Below are 22541 nucleotides of genomic sequence, written 5' to 3'. Positions count from 1 at the left end.
TTCTACTAGGGATATCCCAAAGCAAACATGTTTGGCTGTAGCCTCCACGAAAGATTTGGCCCAATACCAAAATAAACCCAAAAGCTAATTTGCAAATAGAAATTTGAGAAACATTTTTGTAAATGTCGTGGTCATTTATGCAGTTGTATTAGCACATACCTATGACCCAAACTGTCATTTCAGCACTGATGTTTTTTATTCCTCCCAACATCTGAAAAAGAGAGGGACAAAAAGTTGTTTTATGGCCACACCCCCTAATTATCTTTATTTTACAAAATTTCTGGGAGTTTTAGGGCCACGTTTTATGTGTTATAACAGTTTTGCTAATTAAGGTGAAATTGCCCTTTGAGGTGAAACTCCCTCAAGAGACCTGCGTATCTTAAAGAGTTACAATTGTACCTTTGCTTATTTTAAATTGTTACAAAGGTATTAAGGTGCAGCTGCTGAGAATTCTGGGCTCTCTGCCACAAAGCCCCTTTTAATTACGGTTCAGAAATGTTGTACCATTTTCTGGCATCAGTGCAGGAGATCAAAGAGAAACTCAGGACTTTTTAATTAAAATCCAGGACAGCAGACTGAGCTGTCAAAATCAGGACTGTTCCACAGAAAACATGACAGTTGGGAGGTATGGTTTTGTTTAAGTGAGACCAGGGGACTGGCTGTGAGTTAATGTGGAATGGTTGAAAAGACTCATGAAAAAACGCTATTGCTAAGAAGCCCCTGTACCACTGAATGCACTTTACACTGGAAATTTCATTTCAATTTACTGTTTACCAGTGAACACAGATTATAGTTGAACTGTAATAAAGTACTTAAGTACAAACATATACTTTGAGCTCTTTATTAAACAACTGTGAACACTTGACTGTAAAAATCCATAAAACCTTTATAAACAACAGTTTGTAAAGAGAGCCTATACTACAATAAAAGAATGGTAAAACACATATTTACATGCAATACGGACAAATTTGGCACTTCTGAAAACAAACAAAAAGAATGTACAAAATGTCATCTAAAAAGGAATGTAAAATGGTGATGGAAGTTGGAGCATATCATGTACTTCTCAAATAGCCCACAAGCACTTAAGGCACAACTAGGAGGGAGCACCAGGCCCCCTCTGCCTTTTTTGTTAAACAAAAGCTAAACAACTTTCAATGTGCTTCCATATGTTTGTTGTAGAACAACCTGAATATTGTCCAGAATGAAGTCAAATGCCATGTTCCATACAGACTCCACAGATTGCTGCATTAACCTGAAAGAAAGGAAGAAGTTTGCACTGTACATGTGACCGGTGATATAGATATATATATATATATATATATTATGCACCACACATAGTAGATCTCGGGCTGGGGAGAACGAACGGCCAAGAATCCATTCCTGTGCTTCTTCGTGTGCCTGCACCTGGATACAATAGATCAGCCTATGTGCAGACACATGGCGGATTTTGGTGCCAAATGTAAACGTTTGGGTTTGTGCTCTGAAATCTTCCATGTATGCCTGCACCCAAGCGGACGCAATGTTTTTGGATGCAGGCACATTAACAATAGATTAAGACGTGTAGGAGTGGATTCTCTGTTACGTGTGATGTTAGCCTAACACAGGGTTTCTTGGCCTTTGTACCAGGAAAGCCTGGGCTCTTGTTTAAAGGAACAGCAACATCAAAACATAAAATTGTTTTAAAGTAATACAAATATAATGCAGTGTTGCCCTGCACTAGTAAAACTGCTGTGTTTGCTTCAGAAACACTAATATTGTTTATATAAATAATCTGCTGTGTAGCAATGGGGGCAGACATTCAAAGGAGAAAAGGCTCCGATTACACAGCAGATAAGCTCTGTAGAACAGGCATGTCCAAAGTCAGGCCCGGGGGGCCAATTGCGGCCCATTTTCAAATTTACACCGGCCCTCAGCCTCCTTTATGAAATGAATAATATTGAGGCCCACCAGCATAGTGCGATCAGCAATCGCATAGCACGTACTGGCACGTACTGATGCACCTCTCTCACATACTTCTTTATGGCTGAAGGTGTCAATAGACGTTCTGACGTGCCAGTACAGTAAACTAAAGAAGTATATGAGAGTGGCGCATCAGTACATGCCAGTACGTGTCTGTTACTAACACGTTCAGCACACAGGCAGCAGTATAGACCAAGTGGCAGATCATTTTACTAATGTGCCCAAATATTACTGCTACAGCTACGCGATTCCTTGTTTAAATGATATTTATGGTTCAAAGAATGTCGGGCTAAATGGTCGGCCCCACGCATTTTTACCTCACCAAATCCGGCCCTTGTTGTAAAAAGTTTGGACACCCCTGCTGTAGAATATAATGTGTTATCTGTTATCAACTATTTAACCTGTGCCATATAGCCTTTTTTCAATTTCCTCTATTGCTACACAGCAGCTTGTTTATATGAACAATAGTAGTGTTTCTGAAGCAAACACATCAGTTTTACCAGTGCAGGGCAACACTACATTATATTTTTATTACTTTAAAACACTTTTTTTTTTGGTGTTACTGTTCCTTTAATAATCCCTACTGTGGCATAGCATCCGTCAAAGCTCAGATATGTTATTTGCCTATTTTAGCAATAACTGCACATCTGGAGTTATTTGCAGCACTCCGCATTGCTTTGATCAAAACATCTAGTAGAATAACTGTAAGTGGGAGGAGTACGGTATAATCTGCACCTTTATCCTGCACAAATTAACCTGCAAGGTTTGGGGAAATACTGTATGTTCTTTCAGTACCTGCTTAGGTTTCCTCTCACACTCCAAATCTTACAGGAACATTAACTTGTTTACGGATAAAAACTGGTTGCAGTGTTTGTTAAAGGGGTTGTTCACCTTTAAGTTTAAACTTTAAGTATGTTTTAGAATGGCCTAGCCTAAAAAATCTTTTCAATTGGTCTTCATTTTTTATTACATAGTTTTAAAATTACTTGCCAACATCTTTCCATGTTTGAAATGGAGGTCGCTAACCCTGGCAGCTAAAAAAACAACTGCTCTGCAAGGCTTCAAATTAGGGATGCACCGAATCCACTATTTTGGATTCGGCCGAACCCCCGAATCCTTTGTGAAAGATTCGGCCGAATACCGAACGGAATCCTGGATTCGGTGCATCCCTACTTCAAATGTATTGTTTCTTTTTTATTATTTATCTTTTTAGCCAGGCCCTCTCCTGTTTATCTTCCAGTCTCTCATTAAAACAATTGCCTGGTTGCTAGGGTAAACTGGACCTTAGCAATCAAATAACTGATGAAATTGAAAGTATGAAAATACAAATTGCCTCAGAGTATCAACGTCTAAATCATATGTGATGGGGAAATTACTTTAAAAGCTCCACTGCTGCAGGGTCTGATGCGAATGATGTTTAATGTCTGTACTGTGCTGCTGAATATGTCAGTTTTATGAATAGTAATGATGTTTAGAACATTTACTTTGCACTGGTGCTTGCTCTTTTCACTTGACACCTGCCTAAGCTGCAAGGTTCCTCAGCAGATCACAGCACCATCTGGTGGGTCTGACTAATGGAGCACATTTTTGTTTTCCCATCTGTTTATTTAGAAGGGGTCTGGGGAGTGGGATGGGGACAGCTAACATAGTACAAATGCAGAATGTCATTCATTTTAGAAGGTAACATTAGATTTAGAAGTTGCAATACCTTTTCATGTACTTTATGACCAAATCTAGTTTCTCTAAGTCTTTTTCATCTATTAGATCAGTGCAGTATCTGACTACCTGCAGTATGTCTTCTTCCATGGGATCTAGAAAACAAAAAAGAAACAGTAAAAGACATGGAAGCATAAAAAATTATTAACAAAATGGAGGAAGTTGCCATTTTGTTAGTGTGACATATATATATCACACTTCTGATGTGGCCATATGTGAGAAGACCCAAAACCCTCTGTCCCTCTCTCAAGTCAAAGCTCAATTTTTTGAATCACTTATTAAAATACTTTATTATAAAATAGGACTTAGATATTCAGATAGAATGGGTCACAATGTCCAATGTCTCTAACCTTGGACATTCTTTTTTAAAGTTTTCACTCAACACTTACCAGAAATGGTGGTAATCCACTCTCTTAATAATGTTTTTACATCACTGAATTCAATTGCACCTGCGAGGTTAGGAGGCTTTGGCTTGAAGGAACTGTGGCTTTGAGCCAATGATTTTGCATCATTAGAAGTTGATGGACCTAGTTCAACCTATTCATTGAATAAAAATGTCCCAGTAAGTTGCAAAAAAGTCATCTCTCTTTATTTTCATATTTACTATACTTTTTTGTTATTGTCAAGAAATGGCCATTACAATGTGGGAGTATTTCATGAAGCCAACTGTATTTAGCAGCCATTTTCTGTTTTTATCACATTTTTATAGCACCAGTCCTTGGCCCAGTAGAACTCACAATATCATATCACTATATATCATATCACTCATAGCAATGCTTTTTATTTGTAGGCTGTGGGCAAAAAAATAAATATGTTGTGTGTTTAAAAGCTGTGTGTACTGCATGATGGATGGGATTACGCATTGAGTGTGTACACAAATCCCTACGTGCTTCACAAAAACATGTGTGGAACTGCGTTATATTGTGAATTTACACACAAAAGTTCATTGTGGCACAGTCATACAAAATGCTCAGTTTCATCAGAAGCCAATAAAACTATATTTTTGGTCTATGGGTGGAAACGTATTCATCAATGGGTGAAAATTAAAGTTCACCCTTAGATAAATACGCCTTAAAAATTCCAAAGAAATGAATAGAGAACTGTGGCGATCTCTAACTTCACTCTTTGATAAATATACCTCATAGAATCACTGGGGAACAATCAAATAGCATCCAGAACCCAACCCCTAAATCTGCAATCGAATACTAACACCTGATGCATATGTTTGTGCTAAAACAAGCTATAGTCTACTCGGTTTTGGTTTTCATGCTTGAACGCAAAATAAAAGAAATGACAGGATACATAGCACAAAGTACAAAAGGGTCATACACTGAACGTGACAGTTATGTATGAACAGCAAGAAAGGGAGTGTTCTGAATGTAAATATATTTATTTTAAATAAATACACTGCATTCACTTGCTGCTATGGAAGCAATAGAGCTTTATGAAAAATTCAACTGAGGAAAGTCAAAAAAGGAAAAGGTCTAGTCAGTAGATATTTACTCAAAAACCAAGAAAATATACCATAATTCAGTAGATCTTTACTCCCTCGATTATCATGTTCAGTGAATAAATCTTTATCAAATGTAGGCTTTCCCTGGATTTCTGAAGGAGATATTGGCCTAATGTGAATATGCAAATTAGGGTATGGAACCAGTGAACTGTTTAGTAGAGAATTCAGTCAAATCCTGCATTTATAACCCAAGGATTCACTGTGCTACTGAAAGCTCAGCCAATGATAAACAAAACTCAAAAGAATTAAAAGGGTTGTTTCACCTTCCAAACACTTTTTTCAGTTCAGTTGTTTTCAGGTTGTTCCCCAGAAAGAAAGACTTTATTCAATTATTTTCCATTATTTATTTTTTACTGTTTTTCCAAAATCTAAGTTTAAAGTTTAATGTCCCTGGCTCTGGTGTTTGAGTCTCTGGAGTATTAGCAACTATTGTATCAATTCTAACAGCTGCCTTTAATGAAACCCAGAGATTCTGCTCAGCAAGGACAAAGATAAGAAATGTATCAACTAAATGTATCAATTTAGAACAGTTTACAGGGTCGGCAACCCCCCCTCCCAGAGCTGCTTTACAAAGTGAAAAATTACACTTTAATATTTGAAAAACGGTGACACATAGAAAATAGAAAGTAATTGGAAAAAGTCGTTATTTCTGGTGATCTATCCGAAAACAACTAGTCTGAAAGTAAACTACCCCAAACTTTTTCATATGACCCTATATAACTGAACAAAGTGGTGATATTTACCTGAGACTGCCCAGAAGGTTTGGCTTCTTGTTTTAGGGGACCATCCTTTAACTTTTGAGGGCTGCCCGCAGAAAAGCCATTTTTGAGGGGACTGCTAAAGAGCTTGGGTTTCAAAGGGCTGTGAATATTTTTGGTTGGGCTACCCTTATTTTTCTTTCTACTCCTTTTCTTTGATTTTTCCAAGGGCTTTCTCAACTGTAGCAATGGATTTTTTGAAACTACAAGACAAAAATATTGTACATTAGCAGCCGAAAGGACAATCTAATATGTGTTCTCTCACTATACAAATACAAAAAAAATACCCTAAAATTAATGTCTAACATAATCTAAAACACAAATAATCAAAAACGCAAATACATACAGCATTTTAAATTCAATTTCATCCGTATATTTGAATTTCAAATATAGTTGTATTCACAATAATAGCATTGTTTATAAAAGTGACTAAAGCTCAAAATCCTTATAATAGCCTTTATTTCCATACACACAAATGCATTGGGGACACTGCAGTTATATGTTACGTTCAACAATCAAAACACACAACATTGCAGCACTGCAGCTGTCAGCAGAGTGACCTATGGACAACATTGGCACCACATCTGAAAATAGATATATTAACTGCTTTTCCCTGCAACTGTCCCTTCTCCTTACCAAATGTTGGATTGATGTTAATATTATTAGTCTGTTTGTTCCTTTGGCCATAAGCAGCTCTTAGCTCCTCTTGGAGATCAGCAGGTAAGGCAGCGAATACTTCTGGATCGACCTGAAAAAGCACAAAGCAAGGCAAGCGATAATAGTCTTTTAACTATATTCTGTTCTGTCAGCAGAAACAATGTGACTTCCCAAAGTAATACAATACTTAAAGGAAAAGTATATCTTCCAAACAAATACTTAACCAAGAAGTGATCTACTGAAGAATCTTATATAGTTTTGACATTAAATATTTCCTCACCTGTGAAAAGGCTGGGAGAGCAATGACATTAATGCCTTGTTCTTCCCCTTGATCTGAGAGATTTGGTATCTGCAGAAGCACGGTTGCTACTGGTTGTTGCTTTAGCTCACTACTGCCTTTCTGTGCTGGATCATTTTTGCTCTCTGTGAGTAGGGTCTTCTGCTGGAAACCAAATGTTTGCTCCACTTGTTCTCTTATGTCAGAAGGCAGTGCTTCCAAGACGGAAGGATCAATCTGTGGAAAAAAAATGTAAGTTGCAAAGCTACTGCTTAATATCTGATAGAAGCCCTAGTTTGACAATTCCTTGTGACCCAGGACAGGTCACTTATGGGCAGATTTATCAAAGGTCGAATTACGAAATTATGTGAATTCTTTTTACTTTTATAAAATGAAATGCACTCACAACTCGAATGTGAGGTTCTTTATGAAAAACACATCTAAACATACCTGTGACGGGGATGGAACTTCAATTGCAAAACGGAGTCCTGATTTCACATTATTTGGAGAAGAAAAACCATTCTTCTGCCCAGTTGATGCTGCTTTGCTAGTACTTGGGGCTTGGCTGGATTTATTATAAGGTGGGATGGAATAACAAGTTCCTGATGCAAATCCTATTTCATCCACAGCAGTAATCGTATCTGCAACAAAACATGTAGATGTAAAAAAAAAAAAAAAAACGAACTCGTGTAGAACTTTTCTTCTAATTTTAAAGGGGCAGCAAAGCATAAGCACAATACATAGGATGTGTGCTCTAATTAGAGAGTGTTTAAGCTTGAGCTCTGCATAAACAAATCCACTGTGTTCCCCCAGCTAAAGACTGTGCTTAGGCTTAAAGATAGGGAGGAGTTCATTGTACAGAGGGTTTATCTATTCAATTGTTTCTGTTCACATCCTGTTCAACCTAGAATTTAATTTGCTAGCTAGGTTCAGTGATCTTAGCAAACATAAAGCAGATTGTGTGTGAACCTAGATTTTTTTTTTTTTTCAGTATTGTTCCACTCTGGGTATTAATCTTGGCCAATCAGGCATGAGTCACAATCAGCATTCTAGTTCAGTCCACAGTTCAGTTAGTTGAAGTCAGGCCATGGTTACTCCCATCTCTGCATGACCATTCTGTACAGACCTTTCTTTATGCATAAGCCATAACATTGGACCAACTTTTAACAGTTTGCACTGCAAACAGGTAGTGTTCTCCTGGCATCTGTCAAACCTGCAAATTATCTATAAGGCTGACAGATGAAGTATAAATCATTACTGAAGGGAGAGCAATTCCACGGCTTCAAAGCCCACTGTTTGCTGTGTCACTGCTCCTGCTGAAAATATTTATTTCTGCATAGTTTTGGTGATGTTGTGTCCATAGAGTGTTTGGATCATTTGCACCAAATATATTTCTGTAAAGTTTTGAACAGTGCTCAATAACAGCGTGGCAATCAATTGTCCAAGTTTTGGCTCACAATGCAGCATTTCTTCCCCAAATTCTACTGTAATAGATGGGACACATAAAACAAGCATATGCCACAACTTACATGCAATTTACCAATATAAATGCTAAGTAGCAAACAACTACATCAATAGCCCTGTGCAGCCAGTGATACATGTATATAACTACTGTCGTTTTGGCTCCATACATGTACAAAGAAGCTTTTGACAGTAGTGGTGGGGTGGCTGTCAAGTCACAGGGGCTAATTTATAAAGTGAGCAAATTTGCACCTGGACAGTAACCCATGGCAACCAATCAGATGATTGCTTTCAGTGCTCAACCTGCAGCTGGCTGAAAAAAGCTAATCACTGATTGGTTGTTTTGGGTTACTGCCAATGTGCAAATTTGCCCACTGTTTATAAATGAACCGCACAGAGTATGGCCAGTTCAACCCACTTTTCACAGTCAAAGCAGTCTAAGGAGCCATTTTTAAGGTTATGTGGAATACAGTGAAACCACAGTTTTACATCCCCTAATTTTAAGTTTTTCTGCATTTTACACTGTATTTGTATGGTCCCACCATTATATATTTAATGATACATTTCCCTGATTTTACAATTTTCTTAATTTTACACCATTTATTTTCTGGAAAATCATTAAATGGGGTTTGTATTGTATGTGCTTTCCATTATAGACACTAATGTTCCTTGCATACAGATGCACTACCCTCCAGTCCAATGAGGTAACATGATTGGCTAGCTTAAACCTTATATGAATCCTGTTTCACTGCTTTAAGACTAATCTGCACATCACTATTTATACCTACCACTGCTATATGTTGAAGAATACTTTGACTCTTCAAAACACAGTTACAATGACACTGCATGATTACACATGAGGAATTTAACATTACCCCTTTTGCCATCATTATCTTCAGAGAAACTCTTCATCTTTTGCCCTTGAAACATGTCCATTAGCGAACGTGATCCACCAGGCAAATGACCAGACTTCACTAATGTGGAACCAAAGATGGACAGTCCACCTACTGGAATAAGCTGATGCACCTGGAGTCCAACCTGATGACATAAATACGCAGATTTTGTACAGGTACAGAGGAAACCTTTTGAGAACAGATGTAATAGCTACCCCTCTTATTGGCAAAGAGATAGAAGTGACAACTGTATTGTATTGCCGTTTGTGAGTCTTAAAATCACTCTCTCTCTCTTCAGGCCCCGCATCTGATATTGCTCAGCACCACAGCAGGCAAAGTAAGACAGAATGAAGCATACAAGGTACCATTCAAGATTTAATTTGAAAAGGTGGGAAGTCAAGAATGTCTGTGGCAATTATTATTAAAGGAAATAAGGGAAATGAGTCACAGACTTAGCTACTTGAAAGCCAACATACTTGACCATAGCAGAGTTTGGTGGTAAAATTACAAAAGTTCTAACTGAAAATGATCGTCCCTATCATACCCAGCATGGGAATACACAAAAGAATTAGAGAATAATGAAGAGAGACAGATATTGAGAGGGAAAAAGTGAAGATTATTTTGACTTGATTATTTCAGAAACAATACAAAAAAATAGTTTATTATATATAGAAAGTCTTACTTCAGTATGGTGCTTACATTAATTTTTCGTTTTTGAAAAATAAAATGTTATATCATTATACTTTAACCTAATGAATGGTAGTTATCAATTAATTAAAATGAATAGGTTAAATCAACTGATATAGCTAAAAGGTTAAATGTGGAACTAAACTTCCAGCTTCAGTTTACAATAAAACAAAAAGAAAAACATGGCTCTAGAGCAGTGGTTTTCGGACCCTTGGGATTTGAGACCCCCTTTGACATCTAAAATTTGCCGAAACAAAGTTCATAACACGTTTACAAACATATAACAACACAGCAGTATTAGCTATAATTCCAAGAATATCTAGGATTCCAAGAACATATAGAAAAGCAACTAACTTCTCACAACTCTCTCTAAATGCAACTCTGACTGGGATTTTAGGTGTATATAGGACCATAAAATTGAATTCTCCCCAAATTGCACCCTAACTTGACATCCAGTTTGCCCATAGGGGGTCCTAGCCACAAAACTACGAATCCACTGGTCTTTAGTGATAATCACCCACACCCTTATAGCAGCAAGGGTGTCAATAACTATGCTGAGAAAAAAATAAAAGTTCTTTGCATGTGAACAAAGTAACAATGTATGAAAGTCTATGACAACTGGCAGCACTAAACTGCAACACAATTTCGAAAGGAAGTTAGAAATCACTTTGCCATCTTGAACAGGACAAGTGACAAATACTGGTGGTTTTCAATACAAAAATACTACTTACCTTGATTAGGCTAAGGGGCATATTTATCAAAGTGTTATAATCACCACAGATTCCTGGGGGGGGAATCTTCATTTACTAGTACCAGTAAGAATGATCTTTTTAGTGTTTGTTTACTGATCAATGTATCAACAATTTTACATATTTATTTTTTGATAGCATTCACATTCAGAGTAAAAAGTTGCTTCAAGCTACTCACTCCTCTCATATCAGAGATGTTCAGTTTCATTGTATGAAACATATCCACAGCTTCTTTTCCAATAACCTTGGCGCTGGCTGTTGCTTGGTGAAGGGTTACAGTCCTAAACAAATGCATATAATTATCACATAGAACAACAGAACAAACACAGCATTGCCAGTTTGTGAAATACAAACAACGGCTGGTTTTAGAACACTGTTGCCACTGGAGTGCCTCCACATAATATTCGATAAAGAAAGGCACAATAAAGGTCATTACAAAAGTAGCCCTCCTGTAGAAAGCTCATCCATGGCTAAAGTAAGAGACTGATTTAATTTATTCTTTCAAAGGGTGTGCTCCCAAATATTAAGGAGAGGGTGTCAGTAATCTTGGCATGGTCATCTTGTTTCAGATCTGAAAGGACATGTAAAGCTCTAAATGTAATAAAGTTATCTTAATAGTGAAACAAGGAATTGTGGATTCCTGCTCTTGTCAAAAACTATTTTGCAGTTGATCAATATATTTTTGAGTACTTTGTGTGATAGTTGAAAAAAGTGCAAAAGGTGCCAATATTTTTGACGACAATTAATGCCTGTGATTTCTAATAAACACGCTACCTTCAGAAATAAAGAGCTTCTTGCATTACCACATAATAGTTGTGTTTGGCTATGACCTCTCACCTTGCAATGTTGTCACAGATTCCATGGCCTCCGTATTTTGCAGACTCTATTGGTGCACCAACTTTTCTCACCATAATTTTCAGCGTTAATTTCTTGCCTTTCATGCCTACAACTTCAAGTCTTCTCTGGATCTCTTCTGAAAGATTCATAAGAAAAACTTCTGCTTCACTTGTCTATAAAAGAAAATAAATATTTTATTACTGTTAAGGCCCATAGCAAGCAATAAGCAATCAATGTAAAATAAATAAAAGGTGATGTATGAATGGTTGCCATGGGTTACTACAAAAACCAGAAAGTGTTAGCTGATCATGGAAAAGTGTTTTTCCATAAAGCCTAATCACGTTTCTCTAAATGTGATGCATTGAATCAAACTCTGAAAGAAAAAGACCACCAGCACACCCTGACCTCTCGAAGTATATTAGTCCGGTGCTCAGTAAAAAAAAAAAAAGAGGTTCGGCACCCTCAATTGCACTTGGGTAAAGAAGAAAATTACCAGCACTCAGTCCTGAATGCCGGTAATTTTCTTCTTTACCCAAGTGAATCAAACTCTGACCACACTGCTGCAAGAATATATGAGCTCTTCACTAAAATAGTAATGACATGTTTAAGTAAAGGCAGTTATGAAAACTGAAAGCTCTGTTGCTATAACATTATTTTAAAAGGTAGGAAAATAAAAATACAAATATCAAGAGGATTATAAAGCAGAGAACTACATTGAAAAAAGATATACCTGAGTAAAGCGGATACCATAGTTAATTTCAGCAGACACTGATTTTCTTTCCTTCTCTTTTCGTATGGGCCGATCGTCTAGACCACGACAAAATCTGTACAACATTTGTCCTGTTTTTGGACCGAACTCTTTCTGCAACTTTGCCATTGTAATATTTTGAAGTTCACCACATGTTTTAACTCCAAGGGAAGACAATTTGCAATCCATAGTCCTGCCAACTCCTGAATAATGCAAAGTGGAAGAAGGCACACATTATATTTGAAGTGGTGGGGTGTGACAGTGGCATATAGACAGAAACATGAAATTAGCATTCTAAAGGACACATCTAACAAACTGTGGAATAAATAAAATAAACTGGTGGAGAAATATCTTTCATATTCTGATAAACTGTTAAAACGATTAAATCTAAATCTATGAAGGAGAAAAGAGGTATATCTTTGACAATGGAAAAATTAAGATATTTATATATGGGAGAAAAAAGATTATTAGGCAAATAGAGGTGGTTTTAGCACTGAGTTGGCAGCTTTGGGGGACTACAAATGATCTAACATGTCAAATTATTTCTATTTTACCTGGCAAGTTATTAACCAGCTGGCCTCTGATAAAATCATCTACTTCCTCTGGTTTTAAATGATATTGTCCATCTGGTTTAGCACGACGGGTTGCCATTCTAGCCAGCAGAATATTGGAACCTAGAAAATAAGCAAAAAAAAAAAATCAAGTTTTTCCAAATGAAGGTAAGGATATCTATCTTATTATTTCCCCATTTTCTGTACAAAGTCACCAAAAATAAAAATATTTAGGAGGAATAAAATTTTTAAGCACGAACAAATTGGCACACATTCTATTTGTGTCTCTGTAACTGTTCTGCCCACCTACCTGGAACGTACAAAACAACTAAAGATTCTGAATTCCCTCTCTGTGTGGAAAAAATCTCTTATCACTTAGATTTACTTAGACTGAAGTCCCTATACTGGATATTTATTTTTCTATGTAAGGTCCTATATGCACAACATTCTGTTTTCTGTGTACAATTCTGGAGAATGATGTTAAATTAAGTAGGGTTGCCAACAATCCTGTACTAGCAGGTATCCTTTCCCAGTATATGACCTCATTTTATATTTTTCCAGCTGTCCCAAATGCAAAGGTATTATAGTTCAAACTGGCTGTTAAGGTGAGATTCTGGTTGGTCTCCCTACTGGGAGCCAATAAAAACAAATGTGTACGCCTGCAAACAGCAAATCAGGGCAAAGAAGGTATAAGACTAGTGCAACACATGGGAACTTTTAACAGCCAGTGTAAATATGTGATTGCAATTTTCTCTGCTGGGGGTTTTACCCCAATGCAGAAGAACCCACATATGGTCTAAGAGAGATGAACCAGTCATACTGCAGGCAGAATGTGGCTTGACCAGTTGGAATGTAATGTGACAGACGCAGAGCTGTGGAGTAGGAGTCAGAAGAAACTTTGGAGTCACTAATAATAACCTAATAAAAGCATTGAAAATAATCAAATCAGATTTAAGAAGGAGGACATGGCAGAAGTAATTCTGTTTCTAACAACAACACTTTCGTTATATAGGTCAGGCTCAATTAATACAAGTTTAACTTTGATTTTTATTTATAATTGCCAATGGATGTGGTTTACATTTATGAGCTTTAGCAGTGCTAAAATGCCTTGTATGTTGTGTACTAAATGAAGATGGAAAATATATTAGTTTATTAAAGGAACAGTAACACACAAAAAATAGTTTTAAAGTAATTAACATACAATATACTGTTACCCTGCATTGGTAAAAGATGTGTGTTTGCTTCAGAAAGCCTACTATAGCTTATATAAATAATAAAATATAAATAAGCTGCTGTGTAGCCATGGGGGCATCCATTGAAAGAAGAAAAGGCTCAAATTATTATTTATTATTATTAACATGTATTTATATAGCACCAACATATTGCGTAGCACTGTAAAATAAATGTGATTATACAACTAAATCACATGAATTATATACATAGAACATATGGAGTTACATACATCACAATCAATACAGGTACAAAAAGGTGAGGAAGGCCCTATGCATAGGCATACAGTCTAAAGGGAAGGGAGTAATACACAATGTGTGGGAGTGGGCAAGATCAAATTAAGTGGGTGAGAAATGTGGTATTGTATGTGGTGTTGCGTTTGGTAGTTAAGCAGAGTGAGGGTAGGCTTCTCGAAAGAAGTGCGTTTTCAGAAATTTCTTGAAAGCAGAAAGGTTGGGAGAAAGTCGGACAGACCGTGGGAGAGCGTTCCAGAGGAGGGGTGCAGCCCTTGCAAAGTCTTGAATGCGAGCATGTGAGGAGGTAATGAGAGAAGAGTTGAGTAGCAGGTCAGTAGAGGAGCGTAGTAAGCGAGTGGGTGAGTATATAGAGATGAGTTCAGAGATGTAGGATGGGGCAGCGTTATGAAGTGCTTTGAAAGTCAGTGTCATTAATTTGAATTTAATTCTGAAAGGTAACGGAAGCCAGTGCAGGGATTGACAGAATGGTGAGGCAGAGGAGGAGCGGTTGCTGAGGTGTATGAGCCTCGCAGCAGTGTTCATTATGGACTGGAGAGTCTCTGGAGGGGGAGGCCAATTAAAAGAGAGTTACAGTAGTCTAGACGCGATATGATGAGAGAGTGAATAAGAATTTTGGTAGCTTCTTGGGTGATAAATGATCGTATTTTGGATATGTTCCTTAGGTGGAAGTGACATGATTTAATAAGTGACTGGATATGAGGAGTGAATGACAGGGCAGAATCTAGAATAACCCCAAGGCACCGGGCCTGGGGAGAGGGGGTGATAGTGGAATTGTTAACTATGATGGATACTCCCGGGATGTTACTGGTGTTAGTTGGAGGAAAGAGAACCGTTTCAGTTTTAGAGAGGTTTAATTTAAGGTAGCGTTGCGACATCCAGGTAGAGATAGCGGACAGGCAGGAGGAGACGCGAGTTAGGAGTTCTGGGTTGAGATCAGGAGATGAGAGATAGATCTGAGTATCGTCAGCATAGAGGTGGTAGTGGAAACCATACGAATTTATTAATTTGCCAAGGGAGGAAGTATAGAGGGAGAATAGTAATGGTCCCAGGACAGAGCCTTGAGGAACTCCAACAGAAAGAGGTAGGGGAGAAGATGATACTCCATTGTAGGATTACACAGCAGATAGCAGGTAAGTCCTGTCCAATAGAATGGTGTTTTATCTGTTTTAGGCCATGTAACCTGTGCCTTTTCTCCTTCTTTGCAGCTTGAATGGCTGTCACCATGGCTACACAACAGCTTATTTATATAAACTATAGTAGTCTTCCTGAAGCAAACACTCTAGTTTTACCAGTGCAGAGCAAAAGTAAATTATATTCTAATTACTTTGATACACTTTCTGTTTTCGGTGTTACTATTCCTTTAAAACAGAGTAATGGGAGTTGGATGTAGCATAAACTGAACAGCCGTAGTCAAAGCATTTATGCACAAGCAAGAAAAAAACTTGTGGAGAATGTCATGTTAACATGACGAGTTAAGTTGCCTTTACTAAAATAGAAGGACTGCCCCTGAAAGGATTAAAAAAGTAATAGCAATTGAACAAAGCAAAAAGATACCCTGTACCACCAGATAAATTCCATGACCCCCTTTTTAAAAGCATTTGATACCACAAATCTCCAAACCAAATCAATAAAACAATGCAGAAGGAAATCCAGTCTTCACTCCTATAATTTCATAAAATACACTATAAGCTAAGGCTCACCCACTGGGATTTTAAGCACAGCCAGGACACCTGCTAATTAGATCAGAGCTACTTTACAGCGCAATGAAGTAGTTCAAAAAGCCTTGAGTAGTTTTGTGATGTGTGTCTTTACACAAGAACATGTGGGAAGCACTATCAACAATCCTGGAGTTTAAGTTGCCTAAATACCATGTACTAACTTCTCTGCAATGGTTTTTTATTGTTCAATGGTTTTAGTTATTTGTAAATAACAGTTTTCACTTTGCTTTACACATGGTGTCAATACTGCAATACACATTTTCTGGCGGAAAGTGCCCGACAACAATTTCAACAATGAAAAAAAAAATTCATTACTTTAATACAGTATATTATCTAAATATATTGACTAAAAAAACAAGTAAATAGTAAAAATACAGAAAAGACTTGAAGGCCTTAACATATACAGCTAAGAAAAGAAAACAAGCAAGTTATATGATAATATAGTATATTATCTATTATATATAATATAGTATGGTATTAACAGAGTTCTGAGGCAAAGAATTTCAAGAGTAGGGGGAAAATTAAAAAAAATAAAAAATTAGAAAGCACTCCTTTACTCAAAACTTGAGAAAATCTAACTATAGGTATAGTAGTGACCTATAGGAGTGATGGGGACCAACACAGTGAATGAAATCAATTAAAAAGCAATCAAAATATGATTTTATCTATGTTTCCAGACACAGGAGGGTGTATAAAACAACAAACACTGCATAAAAATGGATGTTGTGCTTGTTGTACAGGTATGGGACCTGTTATCCAGAATGCTCGGGGGACCTGGGGTTTTCTGGATAATCTAACTATCCGTAATAATAATAATAATAATAATAATACCTTAAATCTCCTAGAAAATCATTTAAACATTAAATAAATCCAATAGGCTGGTTCTGCTTCCAATACGAATTAATTATATTTTAGTTTGGATCAAGTACAAGCTACAATTTTATTATTACAGAGAAAGAGGAAATAATTTTTTAAAATTTGGATTATTCAATTCTAATTACCAGCATGTCTCATCTATGAAGGAGATTTTAAAGCAACGTGAGAAAACTATCAGGGTGTCAAAGAGGCCAACGCGTGCCAAAACTGCAAGTACACTGATCACTAGGGATGGGCGAATTTTTTCTCCTTGTTTTGCCGAAAAAATGTTGCCCATAGACTTGTATGACGTCGTGCGTCAAAATAAAAAGACGTGCGGCAAAAAATTTTCACTGCGCGACAAATTTTTTTTTTATGCCCATAGACTTTAATGGGCATTAGCGACATTTCGCCGGCTGCAAATTTTTGGCGAAACCAAAGAGGTCAAATTCGCCCATCCCTACTGGTCACAAACCAGCACATTTATTTAATATGTCATTGGGAACAGTCTAGTTAGTCAGGGAACCCGCGATCAACAGAGGTTGCAAGTTAAACTTAAAGCTTGGGAGTCTTCGCTTGAAAACTCTTCATGCAGATATTAAAGTCAAAGAATATAACACAGTTTTACAGAACCAGGTACACCCTAAGGCAGAGACACTGTTTCCTTGTGATGTTCCAATATATTCCATATTTACAATTAAACAAAATACGATAATCGATGCCAGTGGACACCAGGACAGATGTATTCCAATATCACCTTAAATCAAATAACCGTTAGATGTATATGAATTAAAGGAAAACTATACCCCCCCCAAACAATGTAGGTCTCTATAAAAAGATATTGCATAAAACAGCTCATATGTAAAACCCTGCTTTGTGTAAATAAACCATTTTCATAATAATATACTTTTCTAGTAGTATGTGCTATTGTGCTCATAAATAGAAAATTGCCATTCTAAAAAATAAGGGCCGCTCCCTGGGCTCGTACGATTCACTGTGCACACAAACAAACCAAACAAACCATACATGTTAGGTCACATGAGCCAATTAACAGACAGAGTTGTGTCTTTTGCTTCAACACTTCTTCCTGTTACAGTTAGAGTTGAAGTATTTCTGGTCAGGTGATCTCTGAGGCAGCACACAGACCATCATGAAATGGTGGTTCAAGGCAAGAGATGTAAATGGGCAATATTTACTTAAATATATATACCAGTTTAGTAAGATTCTTTAATATGCCACTTAATATGATATAAACGGCCTGTTGCTTAAGTGTTCATTTTAAGGGTATAGTTTTCATTTAAACTCATATGTAGTGCTTAAAACATCCAGAGTCCAATGTTACAGTTTTCTTGAAGTGTGGTTATTATATTTTAATCCTACCAATCCCTTTCTGTAAAACACATAACCCTGCCAAACAGCCATCTACATACAATACTTACCTGTGCGTTTTGCAGCAGCTGTGGCTTACTAGATTTATCCAATTAAGCATCTACTACAGCACTAAAGTCATCCCTGATGAGCTGCAGACAATCTAGCAAGGACAAAATAAACTGTATAGGGAAGCAGAAAAAAAGGAAGAGTCATGTTGGGATGCAAAAATGCTCTAGTACGAGAATTTACATCATTTAGGGCACGTTAAAAAAATGCCTATACAAAAATACATCATATGAATAGTTTACTTATTGGACTCTGAGGATTACTTCTGTTTATACAATGACTTCAGATATATTCACAACTTACAAGCTTCCTCTGTATTGGCTTTATGCAGAAGAAATGTCTTATTTTGTATTTTTATTAAATACACAATCCTTGTTTCTTCATAATTCACTATTCTTGGCTAAGGGGGTTATTTATTAAAGACCGAATGCCAAAAACTTGAATTTAAAGTCAAGGTTTTTTTGTTTGTTTTTTTACTAATCCAAAATTTTAGTGAAAAAAAAAATAAAATAAAAGTTTTTTCGCCCCCAGAATTTATTAAACCCTGAGGGTGTTAAAAGTCAGAATAAAAAAAGTACTCCAACTCAGACCTCAGTTCATGTAGAAACTATACAACAAAAATATATTTCCTTTCATATTTAAATCAACTGGACACCACCGAGGGCCATCACTTGCAAATTCTGGCACTCCAAATATTGCAAAATTATCCAAGATTTCTCCATTAACTACACTATTAAAGTAAAGCTGGAAATTGTTGCTCTGCCAAACCTAGAGACCATAGAACAGCATAGTGAGGATAGATGGGGAGGTATGCCTGGACTAGGGATGGGGCTGGTCTAATAAACCTGTAAATTGTCTTCATTATTAACATGTATTTTTAGATCACCAACATATTGCGCAGCGTTGTAATGCATCCTCCTGACTTCCTCCTTTCTGTTCATGCTCTAACGGCATGTAGCTTTTTGCAGAAAGTAAAATTTTTCTCAGTTGGACTTGTGAGCCCTAGTGTATTTTTGTTGGACAATCTGACTTATTTTTCTACTTCCTGTCAATTTGTAACCAGGGCTGAAGAAAAAATGAATAATGTAAAAACTATGTAATTTGTCTTGTTTCCACTTTGATATTATAATAAAACATAACCGTTAAAATGTGACCCCCCCCTCCGTATTTCCTCTGTACATGCTCAACTCCCACTATCTATTCTAAATCCATTTCCTATTACTCTTTCCACCCTTTCCCCATCTGTAAAACCTGCCACGAGGACAAATGAATAGACTGTGCATGTTAGTTGCAACCAAGTATAGGGATGGAATGCTTGGATCTAAAAAAAAATTACCTAAAAATGGTGTTTTTAAATTTTGGTGCAAAAATGTTCATACTTTATTATCCCTTTTAATGCCAGCTTTACAATGCCACGTAAAAAACACCCACAGTTTAAAGCTCTTAAGCTTTCCAAAGATCCTGGCCCAGATGGGCTCACAGCTATTTATTATAAAAAAAATTCCCACGTTTTGACCCCTCACCTTACAAAAATGTTTAATAAATTATTAGAGGGTGATTCTCTGCCGCAGCAAACCCTTACACCTAACATTACTCCTATTCCAAAACCCCATTCTGATCTCTCTGATTGTAAGAACTTTCGTCCAATCTCAGTTCTAAATATTGATGTCAAGCTTTTGGCAAAAATTTTGGCGGGGCGACTGAATGAAATTCTTCCTCACATTATTCATAGAGATCAGGTGGGGTTTGTAAAAGGACGGCAGGCAGCCGATGCTATTCGTAGACTCACTATTTTATCACATTACGCTATTCGGTCTGACATCCCGGCAATGCTACTGAAATTGGACATAAAAAAAGCATTCGATTCCGTAGAATGGTCCTACCTATATCGTACTCTTAGCGCATGGGGGTTTGGAGGTCACTTTATTAAATGGATTGCGGCTTTGTATCACAAGCCTTTGGGCAGAATAACTATTGTCTCACACTCTTCACTCACGTTTCCAATATCTCGGGGAACCAGACAAGGCTGCCCCCTATCTCCCCTACTGTTTGATCTGATGATTGAACCGTTGGCGATTGCAATTAGATCAGACCCTGATATTCATGGGCTCCATTTCGGTACCTCTGAGCATATTTTGAGTCTCTTTGCCGATGATGTTACGGCTTTGATTTCTCGCCCGCTTACATCGCTTCCTAGTGTTGCAACGTTTTGGTTCTATCTCTGGCCTGGTTCTTAACCCCTCCAAGACGGAAACCCTAAATGTGAACCTCCCTCCTGATATAGTTAAACTCTTGTCTATTAATTTTGATTTTCACTGGTGTGACAAGTATATTTCGATCCTGGGCATTCGTTTTACCCCGATTTATAGCCAACTATACCAAGTTAATTACCCGTATATGTACAAAAAATTGCTAAAATCTTTGGAGGATTGGGGGAAGTATCATATTTCCTGGCTAGGCAAGATTTCAGCGATCAAAATGACATTACTTCCAAAGATCCTTTATTTGTTTCGAGTCCTCCCCACGAATATCAAAGTTCATGATTTGAAAAAGTTTAAAAAAGTGTATTGGCTTTCATATGGAAGGGAGGTTCCCCGAGAGTAAATAAATCTACGCTTTGTAGAAGACCCTTGGATGGAGGCCTGGGCTTGCCAAATTTCCATACTTATTATTTGGCTTCTCAATTAGCACAGATTCCAATACTTCATGTACAACACTTACCCCCGCTCTGGGTAGAACTCGAGAACTTCTTGGCACGTCCATACTCCGCTGAGGCTCTTGTGTGGGCCCCTCGTAAGGCCAGATCATTGAATCTCAGCCCTAGCTTGTTACACACGCTCTCCCTGTGGGATGGGTTTGCCAAGAAGTTCGCTTTGGTTTCCCCGTACCTCCCGGTAGCCCCGATTCTATATAACCCTATGTTTACTCCAGGGATCACTTCCCAGTCTTTCACTTGGTGGACTTCTAGAAAACTGACCAGATTAGCTAACCTATGTACAGTACGGGGCCCCTGTTCTATATCTTACTTACGAGAATCACAAGACCTTCCAGATTCAGAACTATTTCGAGCTTCTCAATTGTTGCATTGGGTTAAAGAAAGATGGCTATTGAAAAACCCAGGCGCAGCCGCCCAAACTTTCTTTGAACGATGGTGTTCAAGGGAAACCATACCTCTAAAAGCAGTGTCAATTTTATATAGATGGATGATATCGCCCAAGGTGGTTACTAATTTGGGTTATATTAAACTCTGGGAAAAAGAACTAGGGACTTCTTTGTCTGAGGATGAATGGTTCAGGGTCTGGTCTAATTTGAAATATAGTTCCATTAACAGTCCTTTTGGAAGCAGGGTATAAAGTCTTGACTAGGTGGTACTTAACGCCAGCTAAAATAGCGAAGATATACCGCACTTCTAACAACCATTGCTTCCGAGGATGTAGGATGCCAGGCACGATGGGGCATATTTGGTGGACGTGCCTGAGGGTTATTAGATTCTGGAGGAGGGTCTATCAATTAATATTTTCGGTTTTTCAAATTAATCTAAGGCAGCACCCTTACGAAGCCTTAATGGGACTACCTCCTACAAATATCCCGAAAATTCATTGTAAATTGTTGAATCACATATTCTTGGCGGCCAGACAAACAATAGCGAAATGCTGGAAGAGCCCCAATGTCAATTACACTATGTTTAAAAATAAGGTCGATTGGATATACGTGAATAAAAGGCTTTCGGGGTTGGCCACGGACAGGTTACAGACGATTAACAAAATTTGGCAACCCTGGGTTAGGTATAGGTTTAATGGCACAGTCTCGGGTGGCATTTGACGGGTTACGATAGCAGGGCAGTCAGGCACTCTATATGCACTTGATTTCCATACTCAGTCCATGGTAACTGGGTCTCCTCCAGTTGGGTTATGATGACCGTTTTTTTTTCTTTTAGTGTTTTCTGCTTGATTTGTGCTATGATGTTAAACTGTTGACACTATTGTTGAATAGAAAACAATGGTTCGCATTTATACATAAAATGTAGTTCTGTATCATGGCCGATACCTAACATTCTGTGAATGTATTGGGATTACGTATATTGATGTTAACAGAATGTAATTTGATTTTATATTTCTGTGAGAAACTACACAAATAAAAATATTTAAAAAAAAAAAACACCCACAGTTGGTTCTGTAGATCTATTCCATAGCATTGTTTAAATAGCAACACAGACACAGATCAGAGAACCAACTGTC

General features: G+C 37.4%; 1 protein-coding gene across 4 annotated transcripts in view; it reads right to left on the bottom strand.

Annotated features, from left to right (window-relative positions):
* Positions 1–827: 827 nt before the first annotated feature.
* rev1.S (REV1, DNA directed polymerase S homeolog) overlaps positions 828–22541 on the bottom strand; it is a 45923-nt gene continuing 24209 nt past the window's right edge. For 3 of the 4 annotated variants that reach the window (XM_018248189.2, NM_001091444.1, XM_041583072.1), the window contains 12 exon segments: positions 12810–12929; positions 12238–12458; positions 11508–11680; positions 10849–10951; positions 9217–9379; positions 7331–7521; positions 6884–7117; positions 6583–6694; positions 5932–6149; positions 4065–4212; positions 3668–3770; positions 828–1252 (listed from right to left, as the gene is read on the bottom strand). In XM_018248189.2, the coding sequence (XP_018103678.1) occupies positions 1141–1252; positions 3668–3770; positions 4065–4212; positions 5932–6149; positions 6583–6694; positions 6884–7117; positions 7331–7521; positions 9217–9379; positions 10849–10951; positions 11508–11680; positions 12238–12458; positions 12810–12929 (1898 nt within the window). In that variant the 3' untranslated portion in view covers positions 828–1140. 4 annotated transcript variants of the gene reach the window in all.

The sequence above is a fragment of the Xenopus laevis genome, chromosome 2S (assembly GCF_017654675.1).
Source record: "Xenopus laevis strain J_2021 chromosome 2S, Xenopus_laevis_v10.1, whole genome shotgun sequence".
Taxonomy (NCBI): domain Eukaryota; kingdom Metazoa; phylum Chordata; class Amphibia; order Anura; family Pipidae; genus Xenopus; species Xenopus laevis.
This window is presented reverse-complemented; position numbering and strand designations above follow the sequence as displayed.